Source organism: Athene cunicularia (genome assembly GCF_003259725.1).
Source record: "Athene cunicularia isolate RWA chromosome 4 unlocalized genomic scaffold, athCun1 chr4_part2, whole genome shotgun sequence".
Lineage (NCBI taxonomy): Eukaryota > Metazoa > Chordata > Aves > Strigiformes > Strigidae > Athene > Athene cunicularia.
Window position 1 is genome coordinate 29,141,575 of NW_020799099.1, and position 12,608 is coordinate 29,154,182.

Here is a 12,608-nt window from a genome sequence, read left to right on the forward strand (position 1 = left end):
CATTTTACTGTAAAAGGTAACCACAAATATTCCTTGTGTTTAATGTTACTGGTATTCATTTGATTCTTACAGTAAATATTCAAATCCACCCTGGATCCTGCCACAAAAGTGCAGTCCATGCTGCCTTGTGCAGCCTAGCCTCCTGTCTCAAGCATCCCATTGAAATTAACAGAGACCTAAGCAAACTCACTTAAAGCTCACAAGGTGTGAGCTCATACAGGTGTATCAGAGCACAGTCTCAGGGAGTGTATGCAGACCATAAATACAGAAAGAGGACCTCATTTGCTTGACTGATTGATGTAGGAGATGAAAATGATCCAGCTTCTGGAGTTGACACATAGAAAATCTCCATCAGGTACCATCAGATTAATCACATTTCATTTTGAAAACAGATGCAAGAGCACTCTGGCACTGTGATGCATTCAGTTTAGAAATACACTTCAAATACGATGAGAACATTTGCAAAAGAGGCTATATTATTTAATTCTGTTTTCCACAGTGGGATTTTCAGGAATCTTCATTTCCCTGAAAACTATGGCCACATGCTGCACTAGGATTGACCAACTGACAAGAAGGAGAGTAAGCAAATCCCCCCAAATTTGAAGCAGCTGTTAAAACAAAACAGGAAGATAAATCCAATAAGTGCACACAGCACTGTGAAATCGGTGGTATGCTGATATGAGTTTGGGGACTGAAGATCAATGACATGGCAAGAACACTGTTTGCATTATTACTGCCAGCGGCACTCAGACTGAGAGAGCAACTGATTCCTTTCGAGCTGGAGAGGAAGCTCAAAGAGCAAGAGATCCACTTGTTGATTTTTGAAGTGTTGGGGGAAAAGTTTGCTTTAATTTTATACATCCAAAATGAAAACAAAATTCTCTTGGGGCGTTTTGCAAAGGAAACTTCTGTCAACACAGCAGTTCTTTGTTGAAACCAGCGGATCATAGTCTTATTCCCTCCCTCTCTTTCTATCACTCTGCAACTGTGACTACAGGGAGATGGTACAGAAGTGTCCGGCCAGGGCCTGACCAGAGCATGCTGTGGCTTTTTCCAGTGCTCCTTCCTTATGGAAATCAGGACATGTGGTAGGGGAGATGGCACCTGCTCAGGTCTCGCCCAAGGCAGAAGGGAGCGCTAGCATGGGGGGGATGGAGCTGGAGAGTCCACCCTGGACTTCAGAGGCATTCCTGCTGAAATTCTTCAATATTGATGTGTCTTAAGAAAATATGTCTACTTCAGCAAAATCAGCATATTCACTTTTTGATTTTAAAGAATTCTATTAAAACCATGATGAACAACTCCGCTAAAGCTTTATGCGAAAGTGTAGAAATCCACAGAACTTGGCAACAATCTTTTTTTAAGAATAACTCAGTAAACATTCATTTAATAAACATGTTCCAGTATAACAACACATAAAATTTTGTTCCTTGGCCCTATTCTCAGCGTTACCTGTACAGAATACAGATTTCTCGAAGAGAAAATAATTATGGTGCATCTGGAGTCTCTTTCTTCTCCCTTTTAGTTACCCGAAGCTGAAAGTGGCAGTAGGAAATAATAGTGACACTACCAGATTATTTTTTTTTTTCACTTCTCTTCATAGAATCTATTGGTTACGGAAAATTGAATGAAAATATGCAGATTTCTCTTCAGACCATAGCATATAATTGAAATGGAATGGACTAACTAGATAGAGAGCCTTTTCTACCAGTGGGCATGGCTGCTTTTTCTCCATGCACTGATGAACTTATGGCCTAAGATCAACCTTTTCAATGACAGCCAATATCATCAAGAAGTCTAGGGAGGAAGCTGCAGTTTTGGTACATGAATTAACAAAACTTTCACGTGTACATAGTGGATATTATAAGTTAAGCATTGGTGTGCATTGTTACTACTCAGTATGACCCTTGGACATATATGACTGTGTGCGAATTTAACTGTTATTGAAGATACTCTAAAAGCAGTCCTAATTTCCAGGTTTCTGAGAGAGAAAAAACATCTGCAGTTTGTTTCTCCTTTGCAGGATAGTCCTATCAGTTAAAATAGAAGACTACACAGAATGATCCTGCTTAGCACAGTTATTTATACGCAATAATTGAAATGAATAAATAAAATATACATAAAAAATGAAAAGCTCATTCATTCAGAGTCATCACCACTTTGAGAGCATTGTAAGAGTTTTTGAGGTTTTCTGAAACTCAAGATGGTACAGGACTTCCTTCCCTCTTTCTTGTTAGTTAGTCTTCCTATTCTCAGTCAATAACTGGTTGGTTAGTAACCAAGATTTGGACAAATCTAGCTCTTGAGTAAAGTTTCATTTCCCTTTCTCAGATAACTCCTGATTGGTCTCAAACCTGCTATCAAGCAGTGGGATGCTCAGCTGGTAATGTTTTCTTAATCTGTGTGAGATATAAACTGGAAAAGGAAGGTGTCCAAGCAAAAAGAAAATTGTCCAGAATTACACTAATTTCTTTTTCATTATTAACTCCTCAATTATGTGCAAGGGTTTTTCCTACACACTTCTCTGCTAAGATGAATGTGGTAGTGCAAAGATAATAGATTGTTCACCCTGAAAATATCAGGCCGATAATATTTCATATTGAAATGCAATGCACGGTTGAAATTACTTTCAAGAATTGAAAGGTAGTCTGCAGATTTCCGATGCGTGCACACACTGAAATCTGCAGAAGTATCCATCATAGCAAAACCCATCATTCCTCTGTGCTGAAGAAAGGGGAAAAAAATGATACAGGCATGACATAACATGGACATAATTCCATAAACTTGAGGTAAGGGAATGTATTTTATCCAGAGCAGAGCCCTGCTCTTATTTTCTCAAACAAAAATCATCTTGAGTCACATTTAGAAAATGGAAAGAAGTTTCAGATGATTTTGGAAGGCAAGGGTAGTCTCAGATAGTGGTTTTCATCTATTGCTTGGTTTTCCACCATTTGACTAGACTGTGAAAAATTAAACAGAAATTATTTACATTAATGCCGCCCTGTTCATATGCACACAATTATAATATTTAGATTATCTAAATTCACATATCCAGTTCTTACCTCTAGTTTAGCTATTAAAAAGCACTTTAACTCAACATTGTGAGAAGTTGGCAAGGCTTAGTCTTTTCACCTCTCCTCAACACATTTCTTGCAAGACACAAAAACTTGCAATATCTTCCTATTTTTATTAAATATTTCTAATCTTACCTAAGGGACCTTCCTATAACAACAAACTGTCAGTGAATATTCTGGGGGTGTTTTATGGTTTGAGCTTCCCTTTGGCACCAGGCTGTAGGAACGCACATGTTGTGATGTGAGGGAAGGAGCACATCTGCCTGACTTGAAGAAGTCAGCACAATACAGCTTTCTGAGGATAGCTACATTCTTGAAGAACCCTGCCTTTTTTAGTTGATGGGTTCAGACTTCTGCTCAATTTATGTATGTTTTGGATTTGTTTAGATCTTTTTGTTTTGTCTTGCCTAAGTTTTCTAAACATCAAGCAGTTTTGTACAGGACTGACACTCTGGGGAATTTTGACTTTGAAACTTTAGTACATTCAGGTGTTTAAGGTAAACTGGAGTTTAAATTTAATTCTCTTGTCTTTATATTTCTTCTTAAACTAAGACTAATACATTAAGATTCTGTGGACAGAATAACTCCGTGCTGAGCTAGGTTTTAATGTGAGATGTTTCTGTGCTGAATAATTAGCAGTTCCGTACATTTTCATACGGCTGTGTGGGGTTTACTTCCAGTTAACACTGTCCTCTCTGTATTACATCCGAGTACTTTGGATGTTTTGTAGGCAGTTGTCCCTTCTGCTTTAGCAACTGTTAAAATATGTCCAGCATTTAATAGAAGAAGATTTATATACACACCAAATTAGAAATTCCATCTTGGATCCCTGACTTTGAGAGTGAATCTCCTTATAAACTGATCCTTTTTGAAAGCTCGCCTATTTTCTGTTAGTTTTCTGCTAACAAAGTAGGAAATACTACTGCAGTCATTAGCATATGTCAAAACATCATATATTTTCAGGTGCTCTCATTATAATTTGCTGTCATGTAATGATTAGGCACATGCCCAGATGGTGATTGTAATTTCCTTACTCATATCAATGAGCTGTTATTCACATGAGTAATCTCACTGACTCTAAATGGATTGCTTTTGTAGCTAACTGCTCCCTCAAGGAAAGGCTGACAATATGGTCTATAGAAAAGCAGTTAAAAGCCAGTGTCATGATGCAGAACCTTAAATTGCCATTGTCCCATGTGAGCAGCCAGGTAGGAGGCCTAGGTGTGCTAAATGCCACATCAGAAAACGTACGAAACTAATTCGTGTTGACCTGAAGTTATACAGGATCTGCCTTACAGTAAAATATCACCACTATTGATTTATTTGCATTAAGGTAAATTTATGTTCCTTTACATTCTGATTAACATTGGTATAATCCTTCCTTCAGATGCTAATTAGTGCCTTTCTTGTTCTAAGCAGGACTGTAAAATGGATTTAGGATTCAAAGACCGTAACAACAGGACACCTACCAATAACACCTCTGCTACTACAAAGAATTTTTCTGCCTGGGAAGATTATAAGAGTAGTGTTGACGACATACAGTACTTTCTTATTGGGCTGTACACACTTATAAGTCTGGCTGGCTTTATGGGAAATCTGCTTATACTAACAGCTCTACTAAAGCGCAGGCAGAAGACAATAATAAACATTCTCATTGGTAACTTGGCCTTTTCTGACATCTTGGTTGTGCTGTTTTGTTCACCTTTCACACTGACATCCATCCTGCTTGACCAGTGGATTTTTGGCACTATCATGTGCCATGTAATGCCCTTCCTCCAGTGCATATCAGTTCTAGTTTCAACTTTGATGTTAATATCTATTGCTGCAGTCAGGTACCGTATGGTAAAATATCCCCTTTCTAGCAATTTAACAGCAAAACAAGGCTATTTCTTAATAGTGACCATTTGGGCCATTGGCTTTGCAATTTGCTCCCCTCTGCCAGTTTTTCACAAAATTGTAGACCTCAGCAAAACTCTGAATTTAGAGGCACTGGAGAACAGGCTCTTGTGTATTGAGTCATGGCCTTCTGATTCCTACAGAATTGCCTTTACGATAGCCTTATTGTTCATGCAGTATATATTGCCCCTGGTGTGTTTAACAGCTAGTCACACCAGTGTCTGTAGGAGCATAGGTTCCCGACTGTCAAACAAGGAAAAGAACTTTGAAGAAAAGGAGATGATAAACCTAACTCTTCATCCCTCTAAGAGTACCGGCACACAGGTACAGCCCTCCCGCCGTTCCAGATGGAGCTGTGCCTTTGGCAGAAAGCACCACAGAAGATACAGTAAAAAGACTTCAAGTGTGATGCCAGCTATTTCAAGACATCATCAGGATACTCATTCCAGAGACCTCCCAGAAACCTCTGGCACAGAAAAAAGCCAGCTATCGTCCTCCAGTAAATTCATCCCTGGGATACCTATTTGTTTTGAGATGAAACCACAAGAAAACACAGAGATCCAGGACATGATTACAGTATCCCGATCCATCATCAGAATTAAGACAAGATCTAGAAGAGTTTTTTGCAGACTGACAGTGCTAATCCTAGTTTTTGGGTTCAGTTGGATGCCTCTTCACCTTTTCCACATTGTGACGGATTTCAATGCCACTCTCATTTCTAACAGGCATTTTAAATTAGTATATTGCATATGCCATTTACTGGGTATGATGTCCTGCTGCTTGAATCCCATCCTCTATGGGTTCCTCAACAACAGCATAAAAGCCGATTTAATGTCCCTTATTCCATGCTGCCAAATACCATGATTTTATGCGCCCCAAGATAAAATGAATCAAACAAGCTTGGCTTTCAAGCATACTGATGTGTATGGCTGTAAAAGCTAAATTAGTTTAGTTTAGTTAGTCTGACTTGGTTGTGATTAGTAGCATTTCATGTGAATGATAGTTCTACTGCTGCATGTATTTCACACACTGGGCAGAAATATATACATATACTATCATATTCTGTCACACATAGGGAATCATGCCCAATGTGCAAAGCCAGAATAACATTTTCATCACCTGAAATATTGGCAATCTTTACTTTGGAATTACACAGAATATATAATGAGTGATAAATGTAAGACTACTTAGAAATATCAGTATTAATTGTCATAAAGCTATAATAAAATACATACCATTTATTAAAAAACTATTGTTGAGACTATTTCAGTGCTAACTTTGACTGTTTTCTAAGATAAATATCTGTTCCTGGATGTGATTAGAAAAATATTTTTCCTTAGCTCTTTGACTCATGCGTTATTATATTTTTGCAAGATGCTTTGCTGCTGGTTCCCAGACTGCCTTAATCTCTATAATGGGTTGTGGGTGGTTGTTCTTGTCTAGATTGTTTTCATCTCATTGTACTTACCTAGTACAACCTATCTCTGATTTCCTTAGCCAATTTTTACTCTGCCTTTTCATTGTATGTAATTTTCAACCAGGCCTGAACTTATCTGTATTTATGCCTTTGTTCTTACAGTGATGACTCCCGTGAGCATAAACATACTTCTGATCAGATTACGCCTTTATTTCCTAAGTGAGTGATCGTAGAAAAAGAAAATAGAAAGAAAGCAGGATTTTTTCTTTTCCTTCACCAACAAGCAAAAGCTTACTGCATTTCATTACAGTGACCTGCTTGCTTTGGAGAGGTCCAACAGCTTTCAAATAAACATGTGCATGTGTGTGTGTGTGTGTGAACACACATATGTGCACGCACACACACGCTTTCTGAATCTCCTTCCCCTCTATCCTTTTCTCCTTTTTAACCAGACCAGTAGTTTTCCTTCCAAATTTAAATCACGTGCATCTTCCCTAAAGAAGTCATATTACATTTTAGAGCACAAATGCAAGGAGTGTTTTTTTGTGTTTTGTTTCTTGTTTTTTCCCCCCCTGTATTACTCTAATTTAATAACCCAACTCTGCCTTCAGAATTCAGTAAATGTACAAAGCCTCTGCCCTGAGTTTTAAGATGTAAAACCAGGTCTACCTGATGATTAATTCCTTTTCTCCACTAAGATTTCTAATACAATAGACTTTTCTACGTTGCCTTTCCATGCTGAGAAATAAAGTTATTATTTTCATAAATGGATGGATGAGAAGGGTCATTGTGCATTTTTTTGCTTGAGATACTTCCCTTCCAGTTAATCTTTAAAAGTGGAAGTGGTTCTTTTACTTTGAGGAATCTTCAAATTATTTTTGTCACAATGTTACAATTCTGAGACCTTTTCTCCCTAGGTCATCATCTGCTAGGGAGTTTATTACATACCAGTGGGTAATATCTTTGTTTCTATCATTAAGTTATTTCCCTGAAGTCTAGTTTCCAGTAACCCACTGTTCTTTGTTTTCACTAGTGCTACACTTTAATAGTTTCTTCCTGGACATTGACTATTGCATTTTGCAGATTATTATCTCCTAAAAACCTACAGTATGTCATTTTATAGACTACAAATGGTACAGAATACAGAATATTGGAACAATAGACTTTAAAATAGCTTTTAAAAGGTTTTAAATAGTTTAAATTAAAAATATTTATAGCTAATCTTGGTATATAAACTTCAGAAAAAAATTAACTAGATCCACAGCTAGAACACAGTGTGGTTCTACAGAAGTTACAGCAGTTTATGCCCTATATTCATATCTACATACTTTCATGCCATTGTAATATACCATTTAACTTTATTTGTACCATGTGATGAAACCAAATAGTATAAGAGAATAAGAAAGCAGTCACACATTTTCAGCTAAAAATGTTTCTTCTATCTTCTTTGGATAACAGCTCAAATTTACTGTGATCTTCCTTCCTGCTTGCTATTTATTTTCTATTTCTTCCTTTCTTTATATACATGCAGAATTTCAGCCATTTTTAACTCCTACCCTTAGGATTGTTTTTGAAATAGAAAATAACTGTTTATTCACTAATTACTCTTTTCAGATCAAGTTCTGCTTGCTTTTACTGTATATGACACACAGAATCATGCTAGGACTTGAATAATGCCTTCCTCTATTTTCTGAGATGTCCAAAGATTAGTCTGTACGCTGGTGATTTTATGTGAGCCCTATCCATTTTCCTGTATGAGGTCAATAACTGTGCTGTTTACTTTTTACACTGATCAAACACAACAAATTGTAATTTGGCAGTAGAGAATTAAATCAAGACAGCCATTGAACTTCTTTAGTCCTGTGTATTGTCTTTCTTAAGACAATCAATGGTGGGAGAATGTGTATTTTCTTTATAGAGAAACCATCAGCATTATATTTTGACATCTCCAAAAAGTCCCTGTCTTTCCTATGAAATGTTAAACAAAAATAAAAAAACTTTTCCACCTTCCTCCAACAGCCAGTGTAACTTGGTCCCACTATCAGCAAGGAATACATAAGGAGCAGACAGTCGCAGTAGCAAGTGAAATCAGGCAGAAGGCTGTTCCCACAAGAGTAACTTCTATGACTGGGAGAAGAAACACCTGAACCATCTATTTAAAGTTTCCCCCATCTGGAACACTGAAAACAAAACAAAAAAATATTCAAAACACAAGGATCCCTCCACCCCATGCTTGTTGAGTAGGCCTCATCAAGTTTGAGCTACAGTCGATGCTCCTATGGGCTTCATGCACAACAGTGATCAGCAGTGTGATGTTGTCTCCGTTATGTATGTCAGTATGCCTTGGGAAGATGTATCTCACCACAATAGCCAGTGACATTTTGTCATTCTCTTATGTATACAGGAATATGTACAGACACAGAAACCTAGAAAACAAAGGACATTAAGATGGATTTTCAAATAGCACATTTAATCAAGTCCTTAGGCCAGCTAAACTACTATGGGACAATTCTTTCTGTAACTAAAAATCTACATAAATGGGAAGGTAGGAGTTTTGTTTTGATAGCACCCACTAAATGCAATTGGAAAACAACAGCTGCAGAGCCATCTATCCATTGGAGTTAGAAGACTGAAGAATTCCAGTGGTACAGTGATCCATCTCTATTAATTAAAAAAAAGAAAAAAAAAAAGGATTGGAAAAAAACCCTCTCAGCTGGTTCTTTTTGTATGATAAATGTTACAACTCTTAAGACAATTTGCATGAGGAAAATAAATTTTTTTTTTCAGTTCTACAAAATAATATCATTGTCAAAGTTGACTTTTTGTAAATTTCAAAGATTAAATGTTGTTAATAGCTGGCCTTTGTTCCTCTTTCAGCAGAGAAGAAACAGATGCCCATTAGAAGTGTTGGTGTGGCCAGGTCACTCCTGAGCCAGACAGGCCAGTGGGGCTGAGGATGCCAGGAGCTCAGCATGGACTAACACCACAGTATATTTATTTAAGTTGTGGGGAAGATGTTGGAGCCTCTGTGGTTCTCCATAGTGCCATGGCAACAGTGGCTGAGAGAGATGCATATGGCTCCTGTAGGTCTAGAGTAGCTGTAATGGCAGCAGGCAGTGTAGAGTCCCAGTCATGCTGAGATAGGCTCCAACTGTCCTTTTGAGAAGTATAGGACAAGGTGGCATGGAAAACCTCCCTACCTAAAGATTATTAACAGATTAAAAATACCTTCTGTAATCCATAGTGGTCTGACAGCTATCATTGCACTTCTGAAAAAAAAAAAAAAAATCAATCGTTTTCTCACAGTCCCAGTGTTTGTCTGCAGCATAGAAGAAAAACAGTATTAAACATCACAGTGTCCAGAAAGATGTCCTTCATAAATGCCATTGGGTCCAGGAATTTAGCCTCTGCTTTTGATGAAAGACAAATTATGCATATAATATTTACAATTAAAAGTCTTAGCCAGAAATTATTTTAGTACAGTCTGGAACAGTCTCAGGGCATTGACAAGACTCTGGTCCTAGACAACCCTCTTCTTTTTTCCCCCACATAGCTTCAGTAATCGTGTAAAATCACAATCCTCATGAAGTACCTTTATAAAGACTATTAGGTAAATTTCTGAACCATTTTCAACCATGATATATGGCTTATAATCTCTGAGGTCAGGTTTCTTGGTCTTCCATTTTATGTCTTTTTATATACTGTTGAATCCAAACCTCTACTTCTTCTAAGGCCTTTTACATGTACTAAGTAGTGAAGACCTCTGAAGTTGCATGGTTTTGATCCAACAGTACGTATTTTCATTGTAGGTATATTTAATTGGTTGAAAGTTGCTATTGTTCATATTCAGCTGAAGTGATTTTTGACAGAAAGAGGAACACTAGCTAGCCACATTGTTCCTGTGACGGAATGTGTCAGAGCCAGATCCTTCTCAAGTATCTGCTGGGGACAATGCATCTGTGACAGTGCCGTTAAACACTGTTAATCCCATATGTGACGGGAAGCCTATTGCAAATTTTTGAATCTGAGGAAGTAACAGCTAATACATGCGTATGGGGACATGTGCCCTTGCCCTTCTCGAAATGGTTCTTTAAAGCAAAAGCATCTTCTTTCCAACCATTTTGTGAGGATAATTTTGCCTGTGATCACTCATAATGCATAATTCTCTGCCATTCAGACAATCTGTGTCATCATACTAGGGTATAATGCTATCCACATGCCAGTGAGCCTTACCACAGCATCTATTTTTAAAGCTATGCAAGCTCAGAGATACTAGTGACATCTGCTCTACTCCAAATGTTACCATGATCTCCTGGACTCCTTATTATAATTTATCTCATTATATATATATAAAGCCTAATACAGCATCTCCTTGTTAAAAATAGTCTTACTGATTCTGACAAAAACTTTGTCAGAAACCTGATTTCCTCAGAAAGAATATAACTGCAGACAGGAAGGTGTTGTCACTGTTTTTCAAAAAGCTGAGCTGTGCGTTAAGGGTAAAACTAGCACCATTGTTAGAAAGGCAGTATAACTATACAAGCCAGACTTTTATTAATCTTGTCTGCTTTTGAAGAGAAAATATTGTAAAATATTTGAAAGTTATGAAATTACTTCATTACATACTAATATTAGGAAATATTGTATAAGAAAACATTGCCGCAATCTAAATTCAGTTCTTTTGAACAAATATGAATGTTTCATTTTGCCCTTGTAGTCACATTAAGATGATCCTTTTAATAATAAGGCTTAAAAACAATCCTCTGGGAAATTATCAGAATAGTGATTTAACATTCAAGCCTTAAGTAAGTTGGCCCTGCTCTTACATCCAGTTAAACAAATGTTTCCCTTGTCTTAGCAGGAGAATATCACTCAAATGCCACATTAATAGGTCATTTTTGAGCAGGAAACGTTTATTACTGTCCATGTGAACAAAATAACGTACACAAGGAATTTAAAGGCACTTCTGGTGCAGAGTTTCTCCAGAGGAGTACCTTTGTGATAAGCAAAGGTTTTCATCTCTTCAGACTCAGTAGGAACCACAAAGGCACAAAACCCATTTAATGACAGAACACAAGACCATTAATTAGAATTTTAACTATTATTGGGGCTCTTCTGGAATGGAAAGAAAAATAGCTAAGCAAAGAGGTAAATAAAACTCTCTCTAGTACAAGTAATTTCAGTGCCTCTTTGTATCTTACACCCAGCTTTACTTATGTCGAACAAGCGGATAATCTTACTCTGTTTTAACTCCTTAGTAATTCCCTTGGCTTTATGAGGATTTTGGCCTCTTGCCTAAGGATTAAGTTGCTGTGCAAGAGGTCAGAATACAATCCATATCTTTACTTTCTGCTGGGCTTGGGTTTTGTTTTGTTTTGTTTTGGGGGTTGGCGTTTTTTTTTGTTTTGGTTTGGTTTGTTTTTTTGTGGTGTTAGCACAGCTGGGAAAATTGCAAGCTGTTTACTGCAGGAAAATTAAACTCATTTTTATGTAACTACTGGGACCCAATACAGGCAAAACAATTATGTATTTTTTAAGACACCATCAGTTCCAACACACATGTCATAAAGGTAATTGTCTGAAGACTCGATGATACATTCTCTCAATGAATATCCTGGAGTATGAAAGCACATTTCAGATAACACAGCCTCATCTGATCCTCACTGCAAATCATGATGGGTGAAATTCAGAACCTCATTCCTACTGTAAAACCAAATTGCAATATGCTCTACTTGAGATGGCTCCTTAAGATTATTCAAGGACTGAAGGTCATTCAGGGTGCAGTTGATCTCTTACTGGTTTTGTGGGAAGCCATTCTTCAGAAAAGCAGCTCCAAGGCCATTTATGTCAGACAAATTACAGTTAGTTCCCAGGAGCTCTCAGATACATGTAACACCAATTTCCCCCTTGCACATCGTTGCACCTGCAGTCAGCGGGGGCCCTCAAGTGCTATTCCTTTCACAGAAGAGAGGAGAGAGCTGAAAAAAGCAGTGAATGGGGCTGCAAACTCTATGGTACTTATTTTCCCTCTTGATCTGAAACAGTCTAAAATTGGAGACCTTCCAGAAAGTTGTGGAAGACACCTGTGTGAGACTTTTTGAAGAGGGAATGAGGAATCACTTTCGAGAGATGAAGAGGAATGAAGAAATCTGCCAGTGCAGGACTAGCTGATTAATTCAATACATCCAGGATCCTAGGGCCTTAGTAATAGTATGGCAAAA

General features: G+C 37.5%; 1 protein-coding gene across 1 annotated transcript; it reads left to right on the forward strand.

Annotated features, from left to right (window-relative positions):
- Window positions 1–1,721: 1,721 nt before the first annotated feature.
- NPY5R (neuropeptide Y receptor Y5) lies at window positions 1,722–6,151 on the forward strand. The gene is made up of 2 exons (XM_026847779.1): window positions 1,722–1,820; window positions 4,494–6,151. The coding sequence occupies exons 1-2, from the start codon at window positions 1,773–1,775 to the stop codon at window positions 5,832–5,834; spliced, it is 1,389 nt and encodes a 462-aa protein (XP_026703580.1). The 5' UTR covers window positions 1,722–1,772; the 3' UTR covers window positions 5,835–6,151.
- The last annotated feature ends 6,457 nt before the right edge of the window (window positions 6,152–12,608 follow it).

What these genes read in the sequence shown, in the direction of transcription:
- NPY5R (XM_026847779.1), top strand. Translation starts at nt 1,773, where the DNA reads ATGACAGCCAATATCATCAAGAAGTCTAGGGAGGAAGCTGCAGTTTTG. An exon ending in GGGAGGAAGCTGCAGTTTTG is followed by an intron (nt 1,821 to 4,493) that starts GTACATGAATTA and finishes TGTTCTAAGCAG; the next exon opens with GACTGTAAAATGGATTTAGG.